The 13,622-nt window shown below is 37.6% G+C and overlaps 1 protein-coding gene across 2 annotated transcripts in view; it reads left to right on the top strand.

Annotated features, from left to right (window-relative positions):
- The window catches only part of LOC115214975 (BSD domain-containing protein 1), a 28,067-nt gene that overhangs the window by 11,702 nt on the left and 2,743 nt on the right, over positions 1-13,622 (top strand). Inside the window, exons 5-9 of one of the 2 annotated variants that reach the window (XM_029784074.2) lie at positions 1,350-1,517; positions 2,466-2,607; positions 8,075-8,455; positions 11,154-11,528; positions 13,424-13,572. In XM_029784074.2, coding sequence (XP_029639934.1) covers positions 1,350-1,517; positions 2,466-2,607; positions 8,075-8,455; positions 11,154-11,528; positions 13,424-13,572 — 1,215 coding nt within the window. The remainder of the gene's footprint in view (positions 1-1,349; positions 1,518-2,465; positions 2,608-8,074; positions 8,456-11,153; positions 11,529-13,423; positions 13,573-13,622) is intronic. The other variant, XM_029784075.2, reaches the window with a different exon arrangement.

The following is a 13,622-nucleotide window of genomic DNA, read 5'->3' as shown; positions in this document are numbered from 1 at the left end:
ACATTTGCTTTTCACTTGCTCGCTCAGCATCTTTCAGTTTCCCTCCACTAAATCCACTCACAAGGCTTTAATTAGCCCAGGGCTATAATTAGAAGAGACTTGTTCAAGGTGAAATGCTGTAGGATTGAACCCAGAGCCATGTAATTGGGAAGCAAGCTTCTTTACCAGACAGCTATTTCTCTATGTAAGATGAGGGCAGCACATTGCCTTAGATTTTGATAAAGGAACTAAAAATTGGAAATGAAATATTCTTGCCTTAGTAACATATATTTCTTTATTACCCACAAGGAGCTAAACATAGAGGTGACAAACAAGGACAGGCAAAGGTATTAAGTCGATTATATTGACCCCAGTGCGTAACTGGTACTTCATTTATCGACCCCGAAAGGATGAAAGGCAAAGTCGACCTCGGCGGAATTTGAACTCAACGTAACGGCAGACGAAATACTGCTGAGCATCTTGCCCAACGTGCTAATGTTTCTGCCAGCGCACCACCTTTCACATAGCCACCATGTATATCACTTTTTTTTTTTTAATCTTCTAGTCAGGAGGGGAGACAATGTCCATGACCTTTTGCAGGGCTTTCAGAGCTGGCTGGTAAGAAGAAGGTATCTACAAACTGGATACCTGCCCTGGATGCTGGATGCCCTTCCTATATAAAAAATTCATCAAAATGGTTGGCATTAGGAATGTCCTCTAGCCACAGAAATCATACTAAAGTAGACTGTAGATCTTTAGTATTTTTAGAATGACATTGTAGGGTAAGTGCAAAAGGCCAGATCTAGCCAGTTTGAACATAAAACAGGTTGAATGTTTGGGCTGGATATGGCTGGTTTGAGGGCTAAAGGGTTAGAGCATGACACGGGCCTTAGACCCATTGGATCCTATCAACTCTTGCCAGCAAGGAAGCTGAGTGTTAAAAGAGCTGGTAAAATCAGCTAAGGTAGTTCTGCTACACTGTTACTAAATCATTACAAGATACTATAACTAAATTATTTTATTCTGAGTTCACATATCTGTTTTTTCTTAAGCATCTATTATCCACAGGGATGGCTGTATGGTTAAAAAGTTCATTTTGGAACCATGTGCTTTTGGGTTCACTCTGTGGCACCGTGGGCAAGCATTGTGAACTACAGCCCTAGGCCCAACCAATTCCTTGCGGGTGAATTTGCTAGGCAGAAACTCTGGGATATTGGGATTGATTTGCTTGACTAAGCCCTTCAAGGTGCTGCTCCAGCATGGCAGCTGTCCGGTGACTAAAGCAAGTAAAAGTGAAGTGAATCAGTTACAAAATAGTTCTAAGACAAATCTTCTTGTCCTTCATTTTTATGTATTAACTGCTATTTCAGGCTCGGCTCCATGCCATTCAAGTTGATCCAGGGACTTACTGCAATCCACCATCCTCAACTGATAAATTTACAGAGTGGCTCAAGACTTTTGAATTGGAAAATGAGAAGGGATCAATCTCAGAGCTGCTTGTATCAAATGCTAATATTCGAGCCCTTTATACTAATTTGGTAAGCATTCATAATAATATTTTAATAATTTTTGCTCTAAAACAAAAATTAATCTAATAGCTTGTCTTCATTTCTTCATCAGTTCCCCATTCATCAGGTAATGCTGAAATATGATATTCCATTAACATAATACAGTTCTATATTTAAGAGATGAGGAATTATGTACATTATTTACATTTGACGGATATTTGTCCTCGTTTGTTGTTAACGCAATGTTTCGGCTGATATACCCTCCAGCCTTCGTCAGGTGTCTTGGAATTTTGAACCTGGGTTCTCATTCCTAAGGTATTTTTCTATATTATTATTATTTATTATTTATTATTATTCAGGTCACTGCCTGAAATCGGACTTGAAATCTTGGGGTTAGTAGCCTGCACTCTTAACCACTATGCCATATGCCCTTGTTTGGTTGATGTTTTTAATAGATTCATGGGCATATTGCAAAGTGGTTAAGAGCACGGGCTACTAACTCCAAGATTCCGAGTTCGATTCTAGGCAGTGATATGAATAATAATAATAATAATAATAATAATAATATCAAAAAATACCTTAGGACCGAGAACCCAGGTTCAAAATTCCCCCAGGACACCTGATGAAGGCTGGAGAGCACATCAGCTGAAACGTTGTTAACAACAAAGAAGATGAAGACAAGTAGCCATCAAATGTAAATAATGTACATTAACATAATTTGATAAATTTGTTTTTATACTATATTTTAGTATACTAATTACAATAATATATTTGTGTATGCAGGATCCTACATTTTCCCCAACAAAACCACTTGAAAATATCAAGTGCAGAGTCTAAGATCAAACATTCTAGATTTGTTTTTGCCACAAAATCTCTCTTTCTAAAACACGGAATCAGCTTATGCGAGAGCATATCTTATTTACCAGTAAATGCAGTATTTGATTTAATCATTCCCTTTCTCTTTTTCTTTTTCCTCAGGTTCCCACAACTGTCTCTCACACGGAATTTTGGCATCGTTATTTTTACAAAATCCATCAACTACAACAAGATGAAGCCAGGAAGCTAGCTTTAATGAAAAGAGCCGATGAATGCAAAGATGATGCGTTTTCTTGGGATGATGGTGTGAAACAGTCCAGTTTTTCTTTAATCAGAATCTTATCTATGTCCATGAATCTTTGAGTTAAAGTGCTTAATGAGTTCTTTTCAATCGTTCATCACTTCCTATAAATTTTCTAAATGTTTTCTCAAATCTAATTGTTGTTTAGCCCTCCCCTCATCGACCCTGATCAAGCAGATTTATGACGAAAAGCATTGCAGTCCTGACCATTCCATCTGTTTACGAGTGTCTGACGTATGTGTCCTCCCTTTTTTGTTTGTTTTTTACCAAAAAAAAACCCAGTGAGATGTTGAGGGAAATTTGGCTGCTATTCCTAGCAGGTTGAGCAACTATGTAGAGGTTCCTTTTCCGGTTCATTCTCTAATCCAGTTTGAGTAATTCTCCCTATTTTTATTTTTAAAAAAGTCTTCTACTCATCTCTATTCTTCCAGTTTTCTCAATAACCTTTCTCCCGTCTCTCATTCCTACTTAAATAACCCTCAAATCTTCTCACATTTCTTTTTATTCAATTCTATTTTAATCTACCTGACTTCCAATGTTTCTTTAATATCTACTATCTGCTAATATATATATACTTAATATACATATATATGGCACTTAAAAGGCAGCATCCGAGCGTGATCGGTGCCAGAGTGGCTATCTGGCCTCCGTGCCGGTGGCACATAAAAGTCACCATTCAAGCATGGTCGTTACTAGCATCACCTTACTGGCACCTGTGCCGGTGGCATGTGTAAAAGATTCGAGCGAGGTTGTTGCCAGTACCACCTGACTGGCCCCGTGCCGGTGGCATGTAAAAAGCCCCCACTACACTCTCGAAGTGGTTCGCATTAGGAAAGGCATCAAGCTGTAGAAACTCTGCCAGATCAAGATTGAAGCCTGGTGCAGCCATCTGGTTCACCAGCTCTGTCATTCGTCCAACCCATGCTAGCATGGAAAGCAGACGTTAAATGATGATGATATATACATCTAACAAACTGGGGAAAAGAAATCCTTCAAAGGGGTGTGTTAAACATCCAATTCCCTGGTACTTCAATTGGATACCATATAAATATTGGTATAATTTATTTATATTACAATATTGTAATATAAGTAAATTGAATGTCAGTAGCATATCTCTATATTTAATTTATCTTTATATATATAAAATTCTTTATTTGGTGAATTAAGGCTACCATTGGTTTCATGTTAAGAAGTGTAGAATATCCAAGTACTTTAACAATTTTTCAAGCCAAAAGTATTCACCTCCAAAAAGGTACTTGGATATTTTCCTCCTTTTCTTAACATGAAACCAATGGGTGCCTTAATTCACAAATAAAGAAATTATTTATCCACCAATGCAGTGTTGAGTACTCATTCCAACATTCTTCATTTACGTACATATACACACACACACACACACACACACACACACACACATGCATGTAGTAATGCTTCATTTTACGAGACGCTAGGCTTACAAATTTTCGCTTTCTGACCGTCCTCTGGGAATGAATTGACTCGTATATCAAGGCATCACTATATTCTTTTACTTGTTTCAGTCATTTGACTGTGGCCATGCTGGAGCACTGTGTTTAGTCAAATAGATTGAACCCCCAGGACTTATTCTTTGTAAGCCTAGTACTTATTCTAGCAGCCTCTATTGCCGAACCACTAAGTTACAGGGACATAAATACACCGACATTGGTTGTCAAGCAATGGTGGGGAGACAGACATGGACACACAAATATATACATACGCACATATACGACAAGCTTCTTTCAGTTTCCATTTACCAAATCCACTCACAAGGATTTGGTCGTCCCGAAGCTATAGCAGAAGACACTTGCCCAAGGTACCATGGAACTGAACCTGGAACCATGTGGTTGTTGAGCAAGCTTCTTACCACACAGCCATGCCTGTATATATGACCAGAGAATAGCAATTAGATAATCAACTTCATTGGCTTACAGCTGTTTCTGCTATAAGAAGCAGTGCACTCACAGTTGAGTAATTGCACATCTAACTTCTTCAGAGATTTTAAAATATGGTGTATGTTTATTTCAGGAAGCATTTAAGTACATAAGGATTACCCTTGAAACGATAAATTTACATAAATAATGCAATACAATTTGAAAAAGAAATTATTCCCCAAAATATGTAGATTTAGATAATCATTTGTATTTAGAGTCACATAACGAATAGTGAACATATGTAACTTCATATGCATAGAAATACATTAATGTACATTTTAACAGTTGCACATACTGGTTCCACGTAAAAAAACATTGGTGATGGTGCCGTGCCAAAGGTGCTGGTGACGGTGCCACATAAAAAGCACCTAGTACATTACGTAAAGTGGTTGGTGTTAGGAAAGTCATTCAACTGTAGAAACCAAACCAAAATAGGCAAAGGGACCTGGTGTAGCTCCTGGCCTTGCCAGCCCCTGTCAAGCCATCCAACCCATGCCAGTGAGGAAAACAGAGGTTAAATGATGACACAAATACAAATATATATATATATATATTCATACACTCACGGAGTGGTTGGCGTTAGGAAGGGCACCCAACTGTAGAAACACTGCCTGATCAGACTGGAGCCTGGTGCAGCCTTCTGGCTTCCTAGACCCCGGTTGAACTGTCCAACCCATGCTAGCATGGAAAACGGACGTTAAACGATGATGATGATATACACACGCTAAACGATGATGATACATACACACTGTATCTAATCCCATAAAACTGTTTCTCTCTTCGCTTCTTTTGTTTTCTAGATCTTTCTATTAACATTAGTTCTAACTGTATCCATGCTGAGCATGGATGGGGTGGATTGATTCTACAGATTTGGATATCTGAATATGGATTGTTTGTGAAATGATTTTTGATAGCCAGGTACTCTTATTGTTCAGCTGTGGAGTAGGAGAGATTCCTGTTTTTCTCAGAGTAAAAGCATTGACGTATTGGCTGTAACAAGGTTGATGCTCTTGGTTTTACTCTCAGTTCCGCATTTAATCCTTGGCCGAGAACTCAATGACTAAATGTGATTAACTTCGTGAGTGGTTTTTGTGTTAAAAGATTATACCATTGAAATGTAATGAAAATATTGCTGTAAGAAAGAATTCCTGTTATCTGGAAATTGACTTCTGTGTTGCATATTAACCCTTTCGTTACTATATTTCTGACCAAAATACACCCCTTATGTGTTTCAATTAATTTCTAACATAATCATAAATTTAGTCTGGTTTCATTAAACAACTATAACTTTTTTATTTATCAATATATCAACGTGAATTTTGGAAGATAATTTAATGAAATGTTCTCAACCAATTCTATACTATAATTTTTGTCACAAAGTGACTCTAATTGCAGGTAGATACAGGTAAATTCACCAAAATATAAAATTATTAAAATTTTGTTCAAACATCGCTATAGAAAATGGGTTATTAGCTAATATTCAATTGAGTATACAAGAAAATTTTACGATAGAATTTGTTATTCTGGGTAACTTTCTGATACCCATAATAATATTTATGGCAAAATAGTCTTAATTTCATTTAAGGTTATGGGAAACCACTAACTATCGTTTTGTTTACATTTAGCGTAACGGTTCGTTTTCGCCGTAATGAGTTCAAATAGGCTCATTCGAAAAAGTAAAAAGAAATAGTCTAAGGCTTTATATTCTCCTGGGAAAGTCTGTGGCTTGGTCCAGTTTCTTCAGAAAAATCACCGAAAGAAACAGTTTTTAAATTTTCACACCATTCAGGTGCCAATTCATTTTCTTTATCGCTGTCGGAGCTCTCAGATTCACTGTTTTCACTTTTGGAAAATGAAACATCAGATTCATTATCAAATACCACATGCTTTTTTTTTTTCAGTCATAGAGTTAGATTTATGAAGGTCTTCAGTAGAAAATCCTTCGAATTCTGACTCGCTGCTTGATATAATGAAATTCGTATCCATTTTTTGTCAGAATTACAAATTTTGAAAAAACAATAGGAACAAATTTCAGAAAAAAATCTCCCAAAATTCACGGAATTAAAATTACACTTCGATTATTGTACAAAACTGTAGTTGAACTCTTTACGAAGTATAATACGTGTTTTCACGAATGTACTAAAGAGATTTGCTCTGATATTCTCATTTAAATATGAAGAGGTAAATTCGGGCGGCTTGGTCACATTAACCAAAATTTTTTTCGGGCGGTTTGGTAACGAAAGGGTTATGGAAATTTGACAAAATTAATAGGATTTGTTTTATGGAATTCCACTTTACAGCAAGATTTTCTAGGAATGCAATGCTTTCATAACATAGAGGAATGCCTATATTGGGGATCTGCTTAATTCATAGGTGCTAACTTGTGTTTGTTTAAAATTAATTTATTAATTCATTTAATTTTAATTTACTAAACAAAGCAGGAAGAAACATTTCTAAGAATTATAAGCCTTACCATCTGACACCCACATACTTTGAAAATATAATGCTTTATCTTGTTGCAGAGATTATAACATATTTCTTTGAATTATATGTGTGTATGTTTGTGTATATGTGCTGTATGTTTGTGTATATGTGCTGTATGTTTGTGTATATGTGCTGTATGTTTGTGTATATGTGCTGTCAAAAAGTGAGAGGTAGAGATGTTCATTATAGAAAATGTGTAGTGGTGCTCAAATGATTTGAAGTGGAACTCTGAAATCTTTGTATAACTGTATGTACAGCGTGGGCCAGAATTCATGACTCGCTTGTTATATTTATTAATATGCATATTAAGAAATAAAATAATAAATTTAAACAATACAATAACAATAAAATATGCATATTAAGAAATATAACTGTGTTGTTAATTCTGGCCCACCCTGTATGTAAGTATACATATGTATGTGTATATTTATATCTAGAAAGTATTTATAGTTTTTAAAAGAATGTTGTAGAAAAGTGTTTTGACAGATAAGTTTCATGTTCATTGTTTTCATGATCGATTAAGATTGGGCTTTTGTGTGTGTAGTTAGCTTTGTGAAGGCTTGTGGCTTAGTGGTTAGGGTATTTGGCTTCTGATCGTAAGGTCATGAGTTCAATTCCCAGTGATGCATTGCATCCTTGAGCAAGTCACTATATTTTGCATCGCTGCAGCCCACTCAGCTTGCAGAAATAAGTAGTACCTGTATTTCAAAAAGGCCAGCCTTGTCACATTCTGTGCCATGCTGAATCTCCTTGAGAACTACAATAAGGGTATGCATGTCTGTGAAGTACTCAGCCACTTGCATGTTAATTTCATTAGCAGGCTGTTCCGTTGATTGGATCAACTGGGACATTGTTCATTGTAAGCAAGAGGGTTTGCTTTGCGAGAAAAGAACACTGGGTTAGGTGTTGGGGGTACCAAACACCCAAGTAATCCTAAAATATTCTCATTTCAAAAACTGGTTATAATTGGAAACCTTGCTTTGCATGTGATGACACCAAATGTATTACATTGCTTTAATTTATAATTCTGCTGTCAGATGAAGATTGGAGTGCGGACGAAGAGACGGAGGTCATCAATCATTCGACTCTTGCTGAGCTGGTCGACAACATTGAAGAAGACAGCAATGGTAATACAAAGCAGATGGAGGAGAAAGGGCTAGTATCCTTGCCACCAGAACCAAAGAGGCACGAAGAAGAAGAGACTGTGTTTCGTAAAGCTGTGACAGTGGAAGAAGAAATCGGTGCCGCTAGGATAGTACCAGAAAATGTTGCTTTGAGTCCAATGGAACAAAGTATAGCTGAACTCCCTGTTGAAAGCGAAGGCCTGTCGAGCCTCACACCATCTTCTATCACCAACTCTGATGATACCCTTGATCAACTTCAAGACATTTTTACCACAAGCACTTTTGTCAATTCAGGTATATTCTTATCATCTCCCTGCTGCATGTGAAAACAACCCCCGTCTTTTGTCTTTGGAAGAAGGTTACATCGATCTGTAGTGCCTTATTTGATTTCATGCATTGTGTTTGGTTTTATGTCTATTTTCCCCTCCTTGTATGGGTTAGACTAATTGTTTAATAATTACTCCTACCTTTATGTCATGCAAGATAATCATTATCTCCTCTTCAGCTAGAAGCCTGTTCCTGCCCTTTCTTTCATCTAGTAATGCCCTGGCATCTGTTAACCCTTCTCTTTACCTTCACTCCAGCCATGCCTACCCACCCTTGTAATGCCGAGTAGCCATATATTGTTTTAGCCTCTCAACACTTGGCATATAACCAATGCTCCCTCTCTCAAATACTTCCCACCCACCTACTTAGCTGAGGGGACTTTCTCTTTTTTTGGTACTTTTCTCGTCTTGCACATTACTTGGCAACCTCAATGGGAGAAGGCACATGGCTTAGAGGTCAGAGTATTTGGTTCCTGATTGGAAGGTCATGAGTTCAATTCCCGGCGATGTTGTGTCCTTGAACAAGACTTCTTATTTCATGTTGCTCCAATGTGAAATACGGCAAAAATGAGTTGTATCTGTAATTTCAAAGGGGTCAGCCTTGTCAGGCTATATCTCCCTGAATTAAGGGTACGTGTGTCTGTGGAGTGCTCAGCCACTTGTATGTTAATGTCATGAGCAGGCTATTCCATTGATTGGATTAACTGGGACCCCCACCGTAACAGCTGGAGTACCGGTTATTTGAATAGAGAATAGTTTATGCAAATATGATATAAAAGAATGCATATACTTGTGTGTGTGTGTGTGTCACAAATGCCAACTCTTTCATGCTTTCTCTCATGGCAAAATAACATAACTTACACTATCTTTCTCTCACCCCATCCAACAAGAGTTGCTTTTAAATTTCTCTTATCTCTATAACCCTGTCTCTCTTGTGCTTGCTTTTATTTTCCTTTAGTCAAACAATCATTAAACTAATCTTTCTCTTCCTATCTCCATATTGATGTTGCTTTCTCTTTTTTCCTTTTGCAGCTTCTCTCTCTCTTGCTTGCTCTCTCTATTTTCCAATATGTAACTTACTGTCTCTTGGCTCTCTCATCCATGACTTTCCTACATTTGGTTTGGTAAATATTAAATTTGAGCCATGGGTAAAATTAAGAAATTTGCCTCTCAACCATACAGTTTCAGGGTTTGGATCTAGTGTGTGGCATTTTTTTTTTATATCGTCTCGCACCCATCAATACCTTCCTCTTATCTCCTTCAGTCATATAAGACACTTCTAGAAGGAAGCTTTTTCTTTTTATTTTGTTCTTTTCTGTCTTGCAAGTTACATGGCAACATCACTAGTGCTGGTGACATGAGAAAGGCAAAAGGCACCCTCTAAATTCTTTGAAGTGGTTGGTGTTAGGAAGGGCATCCAGCTGTAGAAACCATGCTGAAACAGACATTAGAGCCTCACACAGCCCTGCAACTCACCAGCTCCTTGTCAAACTGTCCTACCCATGCTAGCATAGAACGTGGAAATAAATTCTTGATGATGGTTTACTATAGCCTCAGGCCAACTAAAGTGAGTTACTTTGACCAGCAGAAACCAAAAGAAACCTGTTGTCTCTGTCTGGACATCGATCAGTGTAAATTATCATCAGTCATTGATATGAGTGTCCCATGTTTTCAGTCTCAGGTGAAAACTTGGAACTTTCTACATTTAGCTTCCGTTGTCCATGCTGGCATGGGTTGGTTGATTTGACTGGGGTTGGTAAGCTGGAAGGCTGCACCAGACTCCAGTCTGATTTGGCAGGGTTTTCTATAGCTGGATGCCCTTCCTAACGCCAATCACTTCAAGGGTGTGATGGATCTTCTCAAGCACAACATACTCTTTACTCTTTTACTTGTTTGTCATTTGACTGCGGCCATGCTGGAGCACCGCCTTTAGTCGAGCAACTCGACCCTGGGACTTATTCTTTTTGTAAGCCCAGTACTTATGCTATCGGCCTCTTTTTGCCAAACCGCTAAATGCCAATAAAATTAAAAAGTATCATTGATAAAGAATTTATTGATTTAGTAATAATTATTTTGCTCTTTCTTGTGTCACTTCTGCTTTCTAATAAGGTGTGTAGCTTGCTGGTTATGGTACTCGACTCCTGATCATAAGATTGTGAGTTCAGTTCCCAATGACAGCTTGTGTCCTTGAGCAAGACACTTAATTTCACATTGCTCCAGTCCACTCTGCTGGTAAAAATGAGTTGCACCTTTATTTCAAAGGGACCATCCCTGTCACATTCAGTGTAACACTGAATCTCCCTGAGAACTACATCAAGGGTACACATGTCCATGGAGTGCTCAGCCACTTGCACATATATTTCACAAGCAGATTGTATCAACAGGAATGCTTGTCGTCATCACCAACTGAGAGCCAGATTTTCTAATAAGAAATAAGGAAATTTAATGAAATTGATAAAGAACAATAAAAATTTAGTCATATTATATTGATGTAGTTGGAATATTGATTTCTTGAGCCACTTCATAAAACCCCCTAGGGGGTCAGTATTGACCACTTTGCCAAACCCTGGTTTAAATTCTAAATCTTTGTTGTATTTCTTTTTCTTCTTAGTTTTCTCAGATCAATAAAGTTTTTACTCAAAACTAAATTGTGTCTTCCCCTGTAGATTCTTCGATTAACGACACATTAGTAGTGATGAAACCATTGACAGAAATTCCCGAATCCAACCTGCTTCCTCCACTCGAGGGAACCAATAACAATTCTAATCAGTCCGATAACGATGACCATATCAACCAAACTGAAATGAGCAGTAAAGAAAGTGAAAACGTCACACTCGACCCACACCCCATTGACAACAAGAGCTTACCTGTGAATGCCAACACGAACTGTGAATGGAAGAGTTTATCTGAGAGTCCTGTTTCTTCATTCACCGACTCTTTTAACAAGTCTAAAGAGTTAAAAACAACTTGTAAAGGAGACATGATAGTTGTCGGTTCTCTGGCTGGCTCGCCCAGTTCCGATGCAAGTGATATAATAAAAGGTAATTCTTAAATGTCTGTTTTAATTCATCATTGTTGTAATTATCGTTAGATGTGGCTAAGTGGTAAGAAGCTTGTTTCCCAACCACATGGTTCTGGGTTCAGACCCACTGCATGACACCTTGAGCAAGTGTCTTCTACTATAGCCTCAGGCTGACCAATGTCTTGTGAGTGGATTTGGTAGACAAAAACTATATCTGTGTGTATCTTTGTGTTTGTCTCCCATTACCACCTGACGACCAGTGTTTGTGTGTTTATGTCTCTTTAACTTAGCGTTTCAGCAAAAGAGACTGATAGAATAAGTATCAGTCTTAAAAAAAAAAAATCTAAGTACTGAGGCAGACAAAAGATCCATTTTAACAAAGAGATAGGATATTTGAGAGGGTGGTGGTGGTTTGATGTGAGATGTTGAGAGGAACATTCACAATTAGAGACCCATAAAAAGTACCTAATCCACCCTCCTGGGTGGTTGGTGTTAGGAAGAGCATCCAACTGTAGAAAGGATACCAAAGCAGACAGTGGAGTCTGGTGCAGCTCCTGTCAAACCATCCAACCAATGCCAAGATGGAAAACGGACATTAATTGAGGATAATGATGATACATTCATAAATTCTGTTAATGTACCACATCATTATTTGCAGACCTTACTTTCAAAACCGGATATATGCATTGGTATGACACTTGAGTAATCAAGGAAATTCAGCATCTTGAATATATCTGGTTTTGACTGGAAGACTTAAGATTCGCCTCCTGTCTGTATGGCATATGTGTTAGTTTGACTGAAAAATATTTCACGTGTGTGAAGCCAGCAGCTTGTAGATTGTGTTTTGATGGTTATCATGAAATTGACCAAATATGCTTATACCGGTTTTGAAAGTAAGCGCCTCATTTCACAGTTATTTTTCCATACTAGCATAGATTGAATGGGTTTGGGGTTTTGCTGTCCTTCGTCCTTTGCTATTGCAAACGGCCAACATTGTGAAGCCTGCCATGTTTTATACTGTTGATAAGAAATCACAATAAAATATCCGGTGATGAAGCAAATTTATGATTTGGTCTTGATTTCAAATTGAAATAAAAACTTTACATTAATATTGCAGCTACAGATGAGGCATGGGTGTTTGGTTAAGAAGCTTGTTTCCCAATTCTGTGGTCATGGATCCTGTCCCACTGTGTGGCACCTTAGTCAAGTCTCAGGCTCTCCAGGTTTTTGTAGACAGAAACTGGAAGAAGCTTGTTGTATGTATGTGTAATCATGTAATGGTTGTTTACAACCAAACCATCACCATTATACAAGCAATTGTTTCGAGTCATCCATGGAAAGTATGTCTGACGAAGGGGAAATATTACCTTTGCTCGGAAACAGATGAGTGTTGGCAACAGGAAGGGCATCCAACCATAGAAAAATCTACCTCAGCAAATTCCATTTGACTATGCAAGCATGGAAAGGTGGACACTAAAACAGATAAATTTCTTATGACTTGGACACAAGTTCAAATTTAGTATGAAGTATTGTTAATAAAATTGATCTTGTTATGGTTGATCAACTCGATCTTGGTGTATTACTGGTATTTTAGGATCCCTGGGAGAATTTTTAATCAGGAAAAAAAATAACTATTTTGAATTTAGGATGGTTCTCTGTTCTTTTCATCCTATTGCATTTAAACCAGCCATTTCTGGCCCAAATATTCTGTTTTACATTCAAACTAGCCAGATCTAGCCTTGTACTCTACAATGTCATTCTCTAGATAATCATATTATTGAAACGCAAAGCTATGATATAATGCATTATTAAAATTCAAAACAACAGGAATGGATAAGCAATACATTTGGCAGAGTAATCTAAACCCTAGAGGGTTAGATAATTGTTTGTAACATGTATGTCTTCTATATTCAGATACTGCTAGTAGCTGTCCTGATGATGAATGGGAACAAGACTTTGCTGTGGATATCACAGAAGAAGATCTAAGAAAAGCTCAAGAAGCACTCAAAAATCTCTCCACAACTCCACTAAAAGACGTTTACAGAACATCTGGAGATATTGAGGTATTCTGTTCAATATATTTTACCGACACACATTATTGTCAAACCCTGAT

Source organism: Octopus sinensis, linkage group LG8 (genome assembly GCF_006345805.1).
Source record: "Octopus sinensis linkage group LG8, ASM634580v1, whole genome shotgun sequence".
In the NCBI taxonomy this organism is placed as follows: Eukaryota; Metazoa; Mollusca; class Cephalopoda; order Octopoda; family Octopodidae; genus Octopus; species Octopus sinensis.
This window is presented reverse-complemented; position numbering and strand designations above follow the sequence as displayed.